The sequence below is a fragment of the Megascapheus bottae genome, chromosome 24 (assembly GCF_031878675.1).
Source record: "Megascapheus bottae isolate mThoBot1 chromosome 24, mThoBot2.hap1, whole genome shotgun sequence".
Lineage (NCBI taxonomy): Eukaryota > Metazoa > Chordata > Mammalia > Rodentia > Geomyidae > Megascapheus > Megascapheus bottae.
The window spans coordinates 8,912,644-8,931,232 of record NC_143532.1 but is presented as its reverse complement, the minus strand read 5'-3'; the positions used below and the strand labels follow the sequence as shown (position 1 = coordinate 8,931,232).

Genomic DNA, 18,589 nt, shown 5'->3' with positions numbered 1-18,589 from the left:
CCTGAACTCAGGTCCTGGGTACTGCCCCGTGGCTTCTTTTGCTTAAGGCTGGCACTGGTCAACCTGAGCCACAGCTCTGCTTGCAGTTTATCAGAGATAAGAGTCTCACGGACTTTCCTACGCAGGCTGGCTTCAATCCATAACCCTCAGCTCTCAGACTCCTTAGTAGATAAGATTCCACACATGAGCCACTGGTACCTGGCTTGGTTTGCTTTCTACTGACAGAAAACATTAGCTATGGAAGATGAGTATTACCCAAATGTATTTGCTCTGTCTGTTTTCTCTTCTGCTCTGAGTTCTGATGGGGGCTACGCAAGCAGAAGTTATTCCACCGGAATAACCCGAGGCCGCTGTGCCCCCGTGCCCTCCACACGCCCCCTTCTGCCTGTAAATTCTGCGTCAGAGGCTCTGTTTGCAGGACCACCTGCCCGACCCTGGGCTGCCATTGCTCTTTGATCTGTAAACCTGAATCTCCACCAGTTGGGTTAAGAGAGAGCAAGCCGCCCACAATCCCACAGCTGCTGTTTTGTTACCTCACAGTTCTAGGCCAAGGTCTTCCAAAATGAGGAATCCCCTATAGAGAAATGGGGGAGAGACACGAACAGACAATTCCCCAAACAAGAAGACATAAGAAACAGGAGAAACTGGCCAGCCAGGATCAAACCCTCGACATGGAATGATTCAGAGAGACTTCATGGCATAAGAGAACTGAGAATCTCTTCATACCAAAGTCTGTACTCTGAGATTCACAGCATCCTTATGCATGGCGGCCCCCTCCAAACGGAAACAAACCGGATGTTCACGGCAGGGGAATAATGACACAAATTACCGTCGATCCATACCACAGGATGCCATTCAGCCATAAAAAGGAAGACACTTCGTCTCCTCCTAAGTAGTCCCTTAGTTGCACTCACGTCTGTGGTTATTCGCATATTAGACATAGCCCGTATGTATTATAGACGTGGATGTACATGTTTGTGAGTATGTCTAGCCTTTATGTCCACCTTCTATAAATGAGCGTAACGATCCAGTCCAAGTGCTGCTCCTAAGCTTTTTTTTTTTTTTTTTTGCCAGTTGTGAGACTTGAACTCAGGGCCTGGGCACGGTCGCTGAGCCTCTCTGTGCTCAAGGCTAGCACTCTACCACTTGAGCCACTGCACCACTTCCCGCTTTTTCTGTGTATGTGGTGCTGAGGAATTGAACCCAGGGCTTCATGCATATTAGCCACCAAGCCACATTTCCAGCCCCTTCTACGCTGTGTTTGCTCATGGCCAGCACACTACCGCTTGAGCTCCATTTCTGGCTTTTTTTTTTGTTGGTGCTTAATTAGAAATAAGAAAGTCACTTGAGTCAACTTCTGTCTTTATTGGTGCTTAATTGAAGATAAGACAGTCTTGGAGCGAGGCACTGGTGGCTCACGCCTATAATCCTAGTTACAGAGGAGGCTGAGATCTGAGCATCATGGTTCAAAGCCAGCCAGGCCATGAAAGTCTGTGAGACTCTTATCCAATTAACTACCAGAAAACCAGAAGTGGTGCTGTGGCTCAAAGTGGTAGACCGCTAGCCTTGAGCTGAAGAGCTCAGAGAGAGCACCCAGGCCCACAGTTCAAGCCCCATAACCACCATGACCACCAACAAAAAGAGTGTCAGGGAGGGCTGGGAGTTTGGCCTAGTGGTAGTGTATTTGCCTAGCACACATGAAGACCCAGGTTCAATTCCTCAGTACCATGTACATAGAAAAGCTGGGAGTGGTGCTGTGGCTCAAGTGGCAGAGCACTAGCCTTGAGGAAAAAGCCCAAGGGCAGTGCTCAGGCCCTGAGTTCAAGCACCAGGACTGACAAAAAATTAAAAAAACAGAGTGCCATGGACTTTCCTGCTCTGGCGGGTTTTGAACCACAATCCTCAGATCTCAGCTTCCTGGGTGGCTAGTATTACAGATGTGAATCCAATATATTCCTTTCTTTTCTTTTTTGAGGTTGGCTTATCTCACTCAGCCAGTCTGCAGTCCTCCAGTTGTGTCCATCTTCTTGCAAAGGATATCATTTCGTTTTCAAAATTTATGCCTGTGTACTATTCTATAAACATTTTCCTTCTCTCTATATTTGGATAGCCCACAGATAGGGCTGTGTATTTACCTCTCTGAGACCAAGCAACTCTGGTTATTGAGCCCAGGGTTCAGAGGTTCTAGCATTATGACCTCTGAATGACATGGTCAGCTGTTTGACCTCACTTGATGCTTCCTCACCATGGGTCAAATGAAGGGCTAACTGCTTGCTTCACTCCAGAGGGGCAGCGGATCATGAGGCAAGTTCTGGAGAATGCTGTGAGATGAATTCTCCAGAAAAAAAGTGGTTATTTAACCCTACCAAAGACTCCACTCACAAACAAAAGCTGGAGGACAGAAGAGCTTGGGTAACATTGTGTCCCGGCAAATGAACAGAGGAGATCTGAGCTCTGGAAGGTAGTCTTGTCTTGACCTTTGAGTGGGTGATACTTTTTGTAGGCTCACCCGGAATGCTGGGATTTCCTGCTGTGCCTCTCCTGCTTTGTTTGTATTTTGTCTAGCTATCATTTGACATCATATCCTTGCACTCTCTCTAGGGTAGGTAAATGCCCTGTACTTTTAAGGCATTGCATTGCTGATGTTTAACTTATTACCGCTTGCCCAATTTGTTCCAAATGGGATCCAAAACTTGATGGACTGGGAAAGGATATACAAGATATAGGAAGTTGTTTTTTCTTAATGCTATCTAACAAGATGATCCCATGTGGTTTGAAGAGCAGTCTATCATTTATCTATCCTCTCTTGGTGAATGGATAAAATTTCCCAGGAACTCTAGTGAGGATGACAGTTTTATGCAACAAACCCACTTCTCCACTTAACATTAGACAAGTTTTCAACAAAATCTCTTATCACTCCCTGCCCCTGGAAATGAGAATGGAGGTGATATGTATGGAGGTTTAGGAAGGACTCTCATGTCTTACTTTATATACTTTTGCACTGTTACTAGTTGTAAATAATAATTTCATAACCATTTCTCCGTGCACGGGGGCACTCTTAAGTGCTCCAGAATCTTTTGTTTTTTGTTTTATTTTTGAGACAGAATCTCCTCCACTATGTTTGCCTGGGATGGCCTCAAATTTACTATCCTCCTTCTTCTGCCTCTTGAATAATTGGCATGTACTACCATATCCAGGTTATGAAAGGATTTAATAACAATTATTGGCTGAAGACTGAAAATATCACAACAACCCCCTCAACCTTGTATAACTCATGCATGCTAATAAAAAATTAAGAATATGGACTATAATCACATTTGTCCTCCAATAGTCTTCTCTTCATTTCACTACATGACTGGAAAGGATTAACTTATAATTTCAGATGTCCAAAGAGAGGATAGATTCTGATTGGAGGGCTGCTTAGGGTTGGAATGAGAAACAGCAGAGTGGGGACAGAAGGGGAGGAAAGAAGCCTGGGGGCGGGATTAGCTCTAATTGCAACCAATAGCATTAAAGGTCTAGGCCTACCGCCCATGGTTTGGGACTATTTCAGGAGTCAGGATTTGTACCTGAGTCTAATCTGGCTAGAGAAGTGGTGAGTTTCCAAGTTTGGCCCATTGCAGCTGTGTCTCCTATTTGTGGAAGGTAAGCCCCAAGCCTCAGCTGGTTCTATGGTGTTTGAGTTGTTTTGTTTTTTCTTCTGCTGAGTTGGCTTCTTTTTTCATTTAGGGCTGGGTGGTGCTTGGAATAGGGTTTAGTTTTAACATAACATATCATGTGTGTTTGCTGGTACTGGGGCTTGAGCTCAGAGCTTGGGCACTGTCGCTTAGCTTTTTTGCTGGAGGATTGACAGTCAACCACTTGAGCCACAGTTCACTTCTGGCTTATTGGTGACTAATTGGAGATAAATTGGGTCTGTTGTCCTCATATCTCAGCCTCCAGAGTAGCTAGGATTATGGAGGTGAGCCATCAGTGCCCAGCTAGTTCCACCAGAAATATTAACACCACAATTCTAATGCATGGGGTGGTTTTTCTTGGTTCCTTGTAGATGGAAAGACATAGAGAGTTGAAGCACCAGAGACGTACTTTCTCGGGGTCTTTGTGTGGACAGGTGTCACCTGTGGGAACACAGGTGCCTTGATTTGTTGAGTGACATCCTGTCATCTTTGTCCTTGCTTTTACCTGGAATGTGGTAAGCCTTGTTCAAGGATTATAACTACATACCACAAGTCCCAAATAAAGCCGAATGGGTTTTTGCTTTCTTTTTCATCTTAGCAAAATGTGTAAGAACACCCCTTATTCATAATAAAAGTGCTTTTCAAGAGAAAAATAGAGAAACTTAGAATGATGTCACCCCTGCTTAGGGCCTCAGGGCCAAAGGAGCCTGGATCCAGGTATCACCAGGCCCCCTCCATCCCCCACAGGCTCTGCGGGGATGGACTCCTACACGATTCCAAGGGACAGCAATGGCAGCCTGCCCTCAGTTCGGGATGTACATGTCAACATCGCAGGGAGAAGCTGTGCTCCAGGCAAAATGAAGGGCAGGAAGTCCAGGTGGTCCGTAAGGCCCTCTGACATGGCCAACAAAACTTTCAATCCCATTCGGGCCATTGTGGACAGCGTGAAGGTGGAGCCCAATCCAAACAAAGCCATGATTTCTCTGTCCATCGGTAAGTTGGGGAGACTTGATAGGGAGGTACCACTGCCCTGCCCCTGTCCTCAGGGGCTGGCTGGGAAAAATGGGAGGAGGGAGTGAATCTGAGTCTTGGCTATGGGAATAGAGCATCCTGATGGCTCCTTTTCCTATTTTCCTTCCCACGAATAGGAGACCCTACTGTGTTTGGAAATCTGCCTACAGACCCTGAAGTTACCCAAGCAATGAAAGATGCCCTGGACTCTGGGAAATACAATGGCTATGCCCCGTCCATTGGTAAGCTTCTCCTCACATTAGCCCTGGTGGTGTTCAAATCTTTGATAGTTTCTTTTTTTTATAGGTTTGTCTTTTTTTTTTTTTTTTTTGGAGATAGTTTACTATGTAAAACCATGGGCTGGGCTGGCCTCAAACTCATGATCCTCCTGCCTCTGCCTCTCCAGTGCTGGGATTAGTGGGATCTGCCACTATCCCTGGCTTTCTGTTTTCTTTGAATAGGACTATAGGAATTCTAGCTAGCTGGTCTAAAGTGTAATTTTGAAGGAGGGGCAAAGTTTGAACAGTCAGTTGGGGGGGGCATCACTCTGGCTTTCCTGGCTTCCATTGGCAGACTGGCACCTTCCCCTAGGCTCCCACTTACACACACTCCCAAAACAGTGCTCCTATCCTGTCATTCTTTATTCTTTTTTTTTTGCCAGTCCTGGGGCTTGAACTCAGGGCCTGAGCACTGTCCTTGGGCTTTTTTTCCCCTCAAGCTCTACCACTTGAGCCACAGCACTACTTCTGGCTTTTTTCTATGTATGTGGTACCTAGGAATTGAACCCAGGTCTTCGTGCAAGCACTCTTACCACTTGGCCAAACTCCCGCCCTGTCATGATTTATTCTACAAGGAAGATTTGGAGTCCGGCTGCCTGTCGACCTAGTCCTCTAGGTCCTACATTAGTCGGCCCTATGTAAACAGCTCTTTCGCTTATTTCCTCTTCTGTATCTATTGAGTTTCTACTTTTATTGCCGTCTTGCAATCTATAAGTGTATTTGAAATAGAGTTCAAGAACACAAGAAGGGTCTGGAATCCTAGCAACTTAGATCTGAGAATTATGGTTTGCAGCCACCCAGGGCAGGAAAATGAGGCTATTACCACTGATTAACCACCAAAAAGCTGGAAGGGGAGCTATGGATCCCATGATAGAGTGCCATCCTTGAGCACAAAGCTCAGAGCTGGGCGGTGGCTCACACCCGTAATCCCACTTACTCAGAAGACTGAGATCTGGGGATCACGGTTCAAAGCCAGCCCGGGGAACTAAAAAATGGTGAGACTCTTATCTCCAATTAATCACTAGAAAATGAGAAATGGGGCTGTGGCTCCAGGGATAGGGTGGTAGCTTTAAGCCGAAGAACTCAGGGACAGTGCCCAAGCCCAGAGTTCAAGCCCCATGATCGACAAAAAAAAAAAAAAAAAAAAAAAAAAAAAAAAAAGAAAGAAAAGAAAAGAAAGAAAGAAAGAAAAAAGAAGAGCACAAAGCTCAGGGACACACTCAGACTCTGAGTTCAAGCTCCAGGACTGGTATAAAAACACAACAAAGGATGGGCTGTTACATGGAAGGATCAAAGGTTGTTTTAGATAGAATTACATCTAAATAGCAATCATTTCCTTCTGTCTGTTAAGAATTTCTCTACTAATGGTTTTGATAAAATAGGTGATTGGTTGGCTCTATTTCTGTGTTGCATATGTTCCTCATGCGTATTTAGTATATGTAAGAAAAACATTTATCGGGGCCAGGAGTTTGGCCTAGTGGTTAAAGTGCTTGCCTAGCATGCATGAAGACCCGGGTTCGATTCTTTGGTACCACATATATAGAAAAAAAAGCCGGAAGTGGTGCTGAGGCTCAAGTGGTAGAGCTCTAGCCTTGAGAAAGTCCAAGGACAGTGCTCAGGCCCTGAGCTCAAGCCCAGGACTGGCAAAAAAAAAAAAAAGAAAAACATTTATCACAACACATATTTAGTATATAATAGAAATCAATGTGTATGTGATAAGTATTCAGAATGAATATAAATGTATTTGTAGTGTGTGAGTATGTATGCATGAAGGAAATTGAACCAAGGCCTCAGATTAGTCACAACCTCTTCACCTAAGCAGCACCAGTCTTTTTTTTTTTTAAACTTAGTACTTGAGCACTGTCCTTGAGCTTTCTCAAGGCTAGCACTCTACCACTTGAGCCACAGCACCACTTCCAGCTTTTTCTGTGTGTATGGTAACAAAGAATTGAATCCAGGGCTTCATGCATGCTAGGCAAGCATGCTACCGCTAGGCCACACTCCTGGGCCATTCGTTTTTCTTCAAATTGTGCCTTATACTTTTGCCTGGGCCAGCTTCAGACTGTGAGCCTCCTATCCCTATCTCTGAGCATCTGGAATGACAGGCTGTGTGCCACCATGTCTGGCAGAAACATAATCTCAAGGCAAATGGAAACCTACTTTCTCAATAAGATCCAAGAGTTCCCAGCGATGTAGTGTTTAGGTGTTTACTTATATATTAGAAAGTTCCATATGACAAGAGTCAAATTCAAGACCAAAAATTAGATTAGAAAACGGTTCTAATGGTTTTAAGATGCAAAGCACTAGGGAAGTGGTTCAGTCTGGAAAAGTGATGTGTAATCTCCACTGCAGAAATGTTCAGAGGAACAAAATGGTGTGTACTGAGGGAAGAAGCCGATACAGCTCTAGAAACACAGTTCTTCCTCTTTAGTAGGGGGCGTGCTAATTATGTAATTCTGAGAGTCTCATTTGTATCTGTTATGTTAACAAACATGAAATATTGCCTCTGGTTTTGCTAGTTTGTCTTTTTGACTAGCACTCATTGTTGCAAAATATTATATTGCACATGAGCTTGTCTAGACTTCAAGGTTGGAAATCAAATTTGAGAACAATCTGTAAGAAAATGATTCAAAAGTAAAAATTTGTACAAAACTCAAAGTGTATTATAGAATGTTGTATTATATATTATTAAATATTTCTTTCTTTTTTTTTTTTTGTGGGTCATGAGGCTTGAACTCTGGTGTCCCTGAGCTCTTCAGCTCAAGGCTACTGCCCTACCCTTGAGTCACAGTGCCATTTCCAGTTTTCTAGTGGTTAATTGGAGATCAGAGGCTCACAGACTTTTGTGCCGGGGCTGGCTTTGAACAACGATTCTCAGATCTCAGCCTCCTGAGTAGCTAGGATTACAGGCGTGAGTCACCGCACCCGTGTATAGCATTTCTTTTTAAATGGACTATGTGTATTGAATTCAGTAAAGACAACATTTCTAACAAATTATATGTATACATACATATATGAATATAAGAGACTTATAAATCTTTTATCCTACAGAGGATTAAACCTAATCATAACAATCAAGAAGTGCAGAGCATTTTGCAGTTAGGGGAACTATTTCTTTTCATCTCTATAATATTGTAGGAAGGTACTCTGTCTTGTCTACGGTGTTTGAGAACTCAGTGGAGAACACTGTTCGCTGAGCAGAGGCAGGAGGCCAGTAAAGCCATGTTCGCCCTCTGGGGCATGGCTGCCAGGTAGAGGAAGAAACCTCCAGCTTCCTCTTCTCCCTCCCTGCTTTTCAGGTTACCTATCCAGCCGCGAGGAGATCGCTTCCTACTACCATTGTCCTGAGGCGCCCCTGGAAGCTAAGGTGAGCTTTACAGAGCAGCTTAGGGTACACCAACCTCCCTCCTCCCCTCTCTCCCTCTTCCTTCCTTCCTTCCCCTTCTCCTCCTCCCCTTTCTCTCCTCTCTTAATCTCTCCGCTCCTCTGTAGTAACCTGGGTTCTGTCCCTTGGCTTTTTCCCCTCAATACTGGTGCTTTACCACTTGAGCTACAGCTCCACTTGCAGCTTTGTTGTGGTTAATGGGAGAGAATAGTCTAATAGGCTTTCCTTCTTGGATTGACTCTGAACTGTGATCACCAGATCTCAGCCTCCCCAGTGGCTGGGTATGAGTCACTGGCACCTAGACAAGCTTTCCTGTTTCAACTCATCCACAATGATTAGTAGTCTTGAGAAAGGGAAGGAAGATAATTTCCTGCTATCAATTTGAGGATTTCCTATTTACTTGGGGCCATTTAATTATAGTGAATATCAGCGTAGTATATGTAATTTTAGCTTCCATGTAACTGTCACAGGAACCCTACCCTACGTGTAATTCTCCTGCAAAAGATCACTTAACGTTCAATTCATAAATGCCAAATGGAAAGGTCCTGTGGTGCTTAGCAAGGTCAGATGCATTCTTTCTTTTAGTGTCTTCTGTGTGGGGCAGGCATTTGCTAACATCTCTATTTCAGAGAAAAACCAGGCTTCAAATCTTTGGCCAACCATGCCTTTCCACCGTGACGTTCTGCTTCATTGTAGCTGGTAAGCTTTATTATGGCAAGAGAGCTCACTAGCCTGAAATCTTTGAGGTTAGGTGACAATAAATTGCAGGTGTTTTTGTCACACACAAAAAATCTTTGGCCAAAAGTAAATAAATAACTGGGGGGGGGGGAAAGTCCAAGGATAGTCCAAAGTCTCCTAGAAATTGACTGACTCAGAGCCAACGTGTCCTTTGTTTAGTGAGTTATTTCTTGTAAGTGGCACTGAAACGGACAGATCTAAACATGTTCATTTCATTTGGTGAAGTACTTTTTTGAGGCCTGGAACCACCCCTGTTAGTCACATACAAGTTTTAAAAGTACATTTATTGTGACTCCCAATTTACCACCGTGACACGCTCTTTTCTCCTGAGACCTATTCTTATTTTCACAGGACGTCGTTCTGACAAGTGGCTGTAGTCAGGCTATTGAACTTTGTGTAGCTGTGTTGGCTAACCCAGGACAAAACATCCTTGTTCCCAGACCTGGGTTTTCCCTCTACAAGACTCTGGCTGAATCTATGGGAATTGAAGTCAAATTTTACAATCTATTGGTAAGTGACTTTTAAAACTTTACACTCAGGGCTGGGAGTTTGGCCTAGTGGTAGACTGCTTGCCTAGCATGCACAAAGACCAGGCTTCGATTCCTCGGTACCACATATATAGAAAAGCCAGAACTGGTGCTGTGGCTCAAGTGGTAGAACTCTAGCCTTGAGGAAAAGCCCAAGGACAGTGCTCAGGCCCTTAGTTCAGACCCCAGGACTGGCAACAAAACCAAAACCAAAACAAACCCCTTTAGACTCAAATGCTCCATTTACTGCTCTATAAGTCATAAATGAGGTGCTGGTGCCTCGTGACTGCGATCTTAGCTACTCAGGAGGCTGAGATCCGAGGGCTGTGGTTCAAAGCCATGAGACTCGTATCTCTAATGAAGCACCAAAATAAAAGCCAGAAGTGGAGCCATGGTTCAAGTGATAGAGCACTAACGCTGAGCAAAAATGCTCAGACACACACACACACACACACACACACACACACACACACACACCTATGTACAGATCTATCTCTGTATCTAGACTTACTCTCTCTCTATATCTATATATCTCTCTATGTAGATAGATAGCTATAAAACCATTACCTGACAGAAAAAGGTCTAGAATTGGGTAGCTGAGGCCCAAACAGAATTTCGCTACTGACTCTGCACTATTGGGTTGGTATCCCCCCAAGTCTTCCTGAATCATATGAATTTCATCCTTTTTTCCTTCCCAGCCTGAGCAGTCTTGGGAAATTGATCTGAAACAACTGGAATCCCTGATTGATGAAAAGACAGCTTGCCTCATTGTCAACAACCCATCAAACCCTTGTGGATCCGTATTCAGGAGGAGTCACCTTCAGAAGATTCTGGAGGGTGAGTCCAGCGGACAGTTCATACGTGGGGGGGGGGCAGTGAGGGGATGTTCTCTGGTCCTGGGGTGAGTAAAAGAGTCTAAGGTCTCTAAGTTCCTAAGCCCGAGAGGGATGTGCATGAACTCCACTGGCATTTCTTTTTCTTTTTTCTTTGCCAGTCCCGGGCCTTCCTTGAATTCAGGGCTTGGGCACTGTCCCTGAGCTCCTTTGCGTAAGGCCAGCGCCCTATCACTGGCTTTTTCTGTTTATGTGGTACTGAGAAGTCGAAGCCAGGGCTTCGTGTATGCTAGGCAAGCATTCTACCACTAATCACATTCCCAGCTCTCCACTGGCATTTCAAACTATATGTGTGACATTAGAATGACAGAAGTTGCATAAAAAGGAGCAAATCCCCAAGTCTCAAATCCAGAGCACTCCATAAGGATGCATTTCTGATTTCATTTTTAGATTCGAAATGCTTAACTGGCAAAGAGATGAGAATTTCCTAAAATCCTATGCAAAACAAAATTCCGAGATCTGAAATGCCTCTGTTGCCCCAACTTCCCCTTTCCCCCCACAATGTCTGTTGTAGGGCTTGAATTCAGGGCTTGGGCACTGTCCCTGAGTTTTTGTGTGCGAGGCTAGTGTCTACCACTTGAGCCACGGATCTACTTGTGACTTTCTGGGGGAGTTGTTTGGAGATAAGAATCTCATGGACTTTCCTTCCCAGGATGGCTTTAAATTATGATCCTCAGATCTCAAGCTCCTGAGTAGCTAGGATTACAGGCATAAGCCACCAACTTTGGCCAAACATTTTAGGTAAGAGATATTTAACATATCCACAGCTGTCTCTCTACCCCTTTCATGATGTGGAAGACAGAGTTTGAAATACCAAAACTAATTCAACAGCAGATTTAGGCTCTCAGTCCTAGAAGAATTTCAGAAACATTTTACAGTTCTTATGAGAAGACCAAGCATGCAAGCATGAAATATGAAGCATAGTAAGCCCAGGTGAATAGCAGATGACAAGGCCCCTCACTTTAAACACAATTCCATGCTGGGCATGGCGGTGGAAGCTGCGGCAGGAGAGGCTTGAAGTTAGCTTGGGCTACCATAGTGAGACTGTCTCAAAAAAGCCCCAAACAACACGACAACCGTAACAACAACCATGCCTGTTTTTCTTCTTTTCAGTGGCTGCAAGACAGTGTGTTCCGATCTTGGCTGACGAGATCTATGGAGACATGGTAAGTGTGAGGCAGGACTCCTGGCTGCTACATCTCAATCCCAGACGGATGCGAGAGTCAGTTCTGGAGCCCAGAATTCTGGAACTAGACCTCTAAAGTTAGCAGCAGGGTAATAAGAAGCAAGGCCTAACCGTATCAGTACAACAAACCAGTTTTTTGCACTCCTAACAAATGTATGGCCCTATAGCCCTTTAACCAACCTTCCTTCCTTCCTTCCTTCCTTCCTTCCTTCCTTCCTTCCTTCCTTCCTTCCTTCCTTCCTTCCTTCCTTCCTTTTTTCTTTCTTTTCTTTTCTTTTTTTTTTTGTGGTTCATGGGGCTTGATCTCTGGGCCTGGGCATTGTCTCTAAGCTCTTCAGCTCAAGGCTATCATCCTAACCCTTGGGCCACAGTTCTACTTCCTGTTTTTTTTAGTAATTAATTGGAAATAAAAGTCTCATGTTCTTTAGTGCCCGGGCTGAATCCTCAGCCCCCTGAGTAGCTGAGATTACAGGCGTGAGCCACCATACTCGGACCTTCCTTTCTTTCTCTCTTTCTTTCTTACTTGCCAGTCCTGGCCCTTGAACTCAGGACTTGGGCACTGTTCCTGAGCTTCTGTGGCTCAAGGTTAGAGCTCTATCACTTGAGCCACAGGGCCACTTCTGGCTTTTTCTGTTTATGTGGTACTGAGAAATCAAACCCAAGGCTTGATGTATGCTAGGCAAGCACTCTACCACTGGGCCACATTCCCAGCCTCCCTCCCCCCCCCCACTTTTTTTTGCCAGTCCTGGGCTTGAACTCAGGGCCTGAGCACTGTCCTTGGGCTTTCTCAAGGCTAGAGCTCTACCACTTGAGCCTCAGCACCATTTCCAGCTTTTTTCTATGTAGTGGGACCAAGGAATTAAATCTGGATCTTCATACATGCTAGGCCTTTCTGGAATCCAGGCAGTTCTCTATTCCGTAATATAGGTGGCCCAGGAATTTTCCCTAAGAGATTGTGGACCCAATTCTATAATAACTCCTCCAGTCACTAATTCCATCTAGCAACCTACATGGAGGTAGAATGACTTTCCTCAAGTCAACTCCCTCCAATCCAGTCCAGACACCAAAGCCAATGCTCTTGCACGGTCCCCTTTGATGCTCCCTGAAATTGCAATGACGCTTCAGTGTAGGGGGTCCTGTAGGTGTGATGTCTGTCCCTGACATAGAAGGGAAGGGTGGGGGCCATGGCAGCCAGAGGCAAGTAAGCAAGAAAACTTGTTGTTCTCAGGTGTTTTCTGGTTGTAAATATGAACCACTGGCCACGCTCAGCACCAGTGTCCCCATCCTGTCGTGTGGAGGGCTGGCCAAGCGCTGGCTAGTTCCTGGCTGGAGGTTGGGCTGGATCCTCATCCATGACCGAAGAGATATTTTTGGCAATGAGGTGAGAGCCATATGGTGAGCCAATCTGTGTGATTTAGGACATATTTGTGGGTTGTATGTGGGGTGGAAAGGTGGTAACCTTCTGGCTTTCCTTTCCACGCACCCCTTTCTTTGTAGTTCTCTAGAAAAGTCAATCATCATTCTACCTCCCCCACGTTCAGTTTTCACAGATTTGGATCTGTGACAGTGCCCCCGTACACTTCCTATTTTAGGATAGAAAAAAATGTAACAGTTATCACAATTAAGACCAAGGGCTTACCACAGGTTAGTGTTTTATGATCTTATTTTAATTCAGTCCTCAAATGAAACGCATGAGTCCAGTATTTGTATTGTCCCCATTTTATGCTTGAGCAAAAACAAGGTGCAGAGAGATTCTATTATCAGTCTACAATCACAGTGGGTTGGTGGCAGAGATCTGGGACTGAAAAGTCACCCTTATTTCCTGAAGTTAAACTGGATAGGAAGAAAGGTCAGAAGAAGAATCACCTACCTTGGGGATATTTAAGCAAGGCTCAGTGGTGTGTTTCCTGGGCTGGTTCTAGATCCGAGATGGGCTGGTGAAACTGAGTCAGCGGATCTTGGGTCCCTGTACCATTGTCCAGGGAGCCCTGAAAAGCATCCTCCATCGAACCCCTCAAGAGTTCTACCACAACACCCTGAGCTTCCTCAAGGTAAGGGAAGCCTGTGGACTTCTATTTGGGGACTTTGAGAGTCACCAGTGAAATTAGGAATAATTAGCGTGGAGCGCCATTCCGGGATGGGGCTTCCCTCTGAAGGATGTGGCATCTGTGTTGCCACCCACCTGTCCTCTCAATTCCAGTCTCACCAAATGGAAAGACAGTGAGTTCTTTTCTTGTTGAATCCAATGGCAGAAGATCTATGACATGGTTTTGTGTGTGTGTGTGTGTGTGTGTGTGTGTGTGTGTTCGCGCCAGTCCTGGGCTTTGAACTCAGGGTTTGGGCACACTCCCTGACTTTGTTTTTTGCTCAAGGCTAGTGCTCTACTACTAGAGCCACGACTCTACTTTTGGCTTTTTGATAATTATTTAGAGATAAGAGTCCCACAATCTGTCGAGCCTGGGCTGGCTTTAAACCCCAATCCTTAGATATCTCAACTTCCTGAGTAGCTAGGGTTGCAGGCATGACCCTCTGCCACTCCACTTTTCCTTTGTTGTTTTAAAACTTAAAATTGGATGACTGGGTTTCTCTCTGCCTCCTCTTGTAGTCCAATGCAGACCTGTGCTTCGCAGCTCTGGTGGCCGTCCCTGGACTCCAGCCAGTCCGCCCCACTGGAGCCATGTACCTCATGGTAAGCATGTTGGGCGGGGCACTGGATCCATGTGTGCCATGAAACCTGGGAGGCGGGGTGCTGCTGGTGTCAGGTAGGGTATGCTGCCATTCACAAAGACAAATGGGCTAGGTTCCTGAGCCAACCAGCTGAGCAACTGCTCTGAATTGGCTCACTGATGTCATCTAATCTCAGTGCTCCTTAAACTCTTCAAATCACTTAATTTCTCAGCAAATGGTTCATACACACACACACACACACACACACACACACACACACACACACACACTATACACACAGGGAATTTATGAGACACAGGGAAGAAGTCTTCCATTTATAAGGTCTTTCACTTTTTATAGCTTATGCCTGGAAATGATACATTCCCCTGGGGGTGCTTGTAGGGGAATTCCATTTCTTTTCAGGGTGACTCCATTTTGTGGCCCAAGGATGATAAGTATTCCACGATTCCTGTAGTGCCTGAACTGCTCTCATGATCTGGCCTGGATGCTAATAGAACACACGCACACTAGCTTTTCTTTCCTGTTTTTGTGGGAAAATCTATGAAGTCTCTTTTTTTCCTCTCTGCCTTCCTTTCTTTTCCTCTTTGCGGGGTTTTTTTTTTTTTTTTGGTGCCAGTTGTGGGGTTTGAACGCAGTGCCTGAGCACTGTCCCTGAGCTGCTTTTGCTCAAGGCTAGTGTCACTTAAGCCACAGTGCCACTTCCAGCTTTTTTGGTAGCTTAATGAAGGTAAGGGTCTCCTAGACTTTCCTGCCTGACCTGGCTTTGATCTGTGACCCTCAGATCTCAGCCTCCTGAGAAGCTACCCTTCTAGGCCTGAGCTACTGACATTCTGCTTTGAACCTGGATTCCCTATTTCCAGCAATCACGTAGCTAAGATTTCAGGTGTGGGAGCCACCAGTTCCTTGAGTCCTTAAGTGATCAATGATAACATTCCGTGACATCCTGGAAAGGAGTCCCTTCCTGAATTTCTGGCACAGGAAATTGGCCTCCTTCTAAGCTCACCTTCCCTTTGTATTCTCGGTATAGGTTGGCATTGAGATGGACCATTTCCCAGAATTCGCAAGTGACGTGGAATTCACAGAGCAGCTGGTGGCTGAGCAATCTGTCCATTGCCTCCCAGCAACGGTTTGTATTGGCATGGATCTCGTTTCCACAGCCCCCAGAATTCTCCCTAGCTGCATGGTCATAGCCTGCCCTTCTCTCCCTTCTCATTTGATAAGATTCACATAAAGAGATTACATGATGTAGCTATTTTAAATACACTACACCCCCCCCCAATCACCCCCGTGTTGTGAAGGAGCATTGCAGCTAAGAGGAGCTCCAGACCTCAGGTCCACTGTGTGATGAAGGAACTCTGTGGCAGGACCCTGTGTGGGGGACTGAGCAGACAGATCCCCTGATAAAATGGCATCACCTGTTCCTATTGGTTATAAAAGCTGCCTCCCCCCCCCCCCCAGTGCTTCGAGTATCCAAACTTCTTCCGAGTGGTGCTCACCGTCCCGGAGGTGATGCTGCTGGAGGCCTGCAGCCGGATCCAGGAGTTCTGTGAACAGCACTATCACTGTACTGAAGGGAGCCCCCCCGAGGACTGTGACAAATAGGTCCTCGTCTATTCGGAACAGCTGTCATGTCGCACTGAACTCCACTGCTCCTCAGGAAGTCTGAAGCCTTTCCTGGAACAGGGCTTCCCCATGCACCCCATGGAAGGTTCCAGATCGTTCTTGCTTTTCTCAGTCACATTCCCACCCAGACTCTGAACTTCAGATTCTCACCCTCTCTGCATTCCACTGGAGTGACTTGCTAATTCATTCATGCAGCCCCTTCCCATGGCTCCCTCCTGTTTTGTTTTTTCTCCAGAGAGTGGCAGATGGGGACAAAGTTTACTAGAAAGCAGTCAAGACAAGAAAGATAAGAGAGAGGACAAGAAGTCAGGATGGGAGAAACCAAAAATTGGGGAGGAACTCTGTCCCTGGCCGTTTCTTCAAAGCTCTAAGTAACAGCATTCTCTCCAGTCAGCTCTGACATTCCACTCTTCTTACTGCCTCATTGCACGTATATCTCACTTTTTGCAAGTAAGCTGTAACTGGAGAGAAATTGAGGACACTCATATTTGGTTAATTATACTTTAAACATTTTAGGAAAACAACTCTGTTTTAAGAATCATGAACAGAAATATTTGTAAACTTTTTTTTAGTAAAGAATTTCTTTGTGATACAAATAAATAACCTTGAATCGATCAGCTTCCTAAATTTAGACTTGTATGTGTTAGGCTTTCTTAAAATAAAAGCACATCTTATTTTTAAGAGAAAGGAGGACTGCAGAGAACCTTCCGGAAATATTGCTATGTAAAGGCCAGAAATATCTTCAATGGTCATGGCAATAGAATCATTATTACTTTTGCTGCAGTGTTGTATTGATTTATTCATATTTGTTGTATCATTTCATAGTTTTCTAAGAAACATATATATGACAAGATCTTTTATTTTACCAAAGGTATAAATTATTATTTTTTAAAAATAAACTTTATCAAGTGTGCACTCCTGTGATATGTTGAGTTCTTTTTTTTCTCCTCTGCAGGGGATTTTTTCCCCCCCAGTCATTACACAGTCTGAACTGTTAGGTACATCACCTAACAGATCTCATTTATTTCTCCATAGAAGTGCTAATTTGTGCAGTTACTTAAGAATCACAATTCTTAAAATATTCAACTTCTAGCTTCCTATCTACATACAAGCCTTACTTTGAGGAACAAAGTGTATCTTGTGACCTTTAACTTTTAACTTTCAGATAACCCAACTTCTGGGAATAAAATGCCTATTTTTCCCTAGATGTAGTTTATTTATTGGAGAACAATGTGGAAGTGGTTTATCTTGTCCTAGATCTTCTTTAAACTCTATTTTTTGTTGTCTTTTTTCTCTTTTTTTTGGGGGGGGGGTCCTGGGGATTGAGCCCAGGACGTTACACTTGCTAGGCAAGCACTTTGTCACTGAGCTACATCCCAGCCCCTAGATCTTCTTTAGCTTGAATGTTTTTGTCCGAAATCCTCTTGGGCACAGTTAGCTGTTTAGTTTTGCCCTCCACTTCCCTTAGAGGAGCAGACCAGAAGTTATTTTACAAGGATGGTTGAGACTATACCATAACCAGTTTGGAGATTTCTCACCAAGAGAAATATTCTTAATTAGAAAAGTATATGCAAGCTTAACCCTGCCAGTCATACCCAATTAATCATCTTTATAAAAATAAACATTAAATGTCTCCTTTCAAATTTATGTGGGAGTTCCCTGAGCTCACATAACTCTATCGTTTTGGAAAATCTCAAATGAATATACAATGGTTGAAATAAGAAGGACATCAGTTTCCTGTATGCTACTATGGCAGAAAAAAAATTCCCCAAATGCCCATCTTCTTCAGACCGCCTGCCCCAAAGCTCTCTACCCACAAGTAGACAGGAAGGCTTGGTTTTGTACTCCAACTTTTAGCTTCCCACATACAGACAATTCTACCCAGTATTGCCAACAGAGTGCCTGCCTAGCAAGCAAGAGGTCCTTGCGACCCCAGACATCAGAATTCTGCTCGGCCCTCTAAATTTTCAAATTTCCTTGGTGTCTGCACTGTGACAGTTGAACCATAGGTACATGGACATTTGAACAAACTCCAAATGATACAAAGCAACCCTCTTTTCCTAGCCTATCCTTCAGCCATCCAGGTTCTTCTCCCCTGAGGGGAATTGCATCCATTTATCCATTGATGGTTCACACTTCAAAATAGTCTGTGCAAATGTCCCTAGAACGTATGCATGTAATATATGGAGTGGCACTGTCCCTATTGACATAAACTATTACTCAACTTTAATTTGGAAGGCTCTCTATAAAGTGAAAGGAGGGAGAACACACCTGAGGTGGGATTGGAAAAAACCACCCTTATTGGCAGAGGCCATTTCCAAACCAGCTTAAAATTCCTTACATGACTCACAGTTGCTTTGCAGTCAGGAGCTAATGAGTGCCTGGAGGGAACCCAAAGAACGCACAAAGAATGGAAAACAGGCCTCCACGCGTGGATTCACCCTTCTTGCAGCCAGGAGAGACTCCCTGCTGCGCAGGCGCAGATGCTTGGCCGCGGAGGGGCTTCCCGCCCAGGACGCATGCGCCGCGGCCGTGGCGCGCAGGCGCAGAGGCTCGGGGCTCGCCCGGCGTCGTCTTCGGGGT

At 44.8% G+C, this 18,589-nt stretch overlaps 1 protein-coding gene across 2 annotated transcripts; it reads left to right on the top strand.

Moving 5' to 3' along the window:
* Nucleotides 1-2,259: 2,259 nt before the first annotated feature.
* Tat (tyrosine aminotransferase) lies at nt 2,260-16,921 on the top strand. 2 transcript variants are annotated; one of them, XM_090357323.1, is made up of 12 exons: nt 2,260-2,461; nt 4,425-4,670; nt 4,826-4,930; nt 8,266-8,333; nt 9,441-9,599; nt 10,315-10,453; nt 11,623-11,675; nt 12,924-13,076; nt 13,618-13,746; nt 14,301-14,384; nt 15,411-15,509; nt 15,842-16,921. In XM_090357323.1, exons 2-12 carry the CDS (start codon nt 4,436-4,438, stop codon nt 15,983-15,985), a joined length of 1,368 nt encoding a protein of 455 aa, XP_090213449.1. In that variant the 5' UTR covers nt 2,260-2,461; nt 4,425-4,435; the 3' UTR covers nt 15,986-16,921. The 2 variants fall into 2 exon arrangements, with proteins under 2 accessions (XP_090213449.1, XP_090213447.1); XM_090357321.1 differs by lacking the exon at nt 2,260-2,461 and adding an exon at nt 3,587-3,645.
* The last annotated feature ends 1,668 nt before the right edge of the window (nt 16,922-18,589 follow it).

What these genes read in the sequence shown, in the direction of transcription:
- Tat (XM_090357323.1), top strand. Translation starts at nt 4,436, where the DNA reads ATGGACTCCTACACGATTCCAAGGGACAGCAATGGCAGCCTGCCCTCA. An exon ending in ACGAGATCTATGGAGACATG is followed by an intron (nt 11,676 to 12,923) that starts GTAAGTGTGAGG and finishes TGTTGTTCTCAG; the next exon opens with GTGTTTTCTGGTTGTAAATA. An exon ending in ACACCCTGAGCTTCCTCAAG is followed by an intron (nt 13,747 to 14,300) that starts GTAAGGGAAGCC and finishes CTCCTCTTGTAG; the next exon opens with TCCAATGCAGACCTGTGCTT.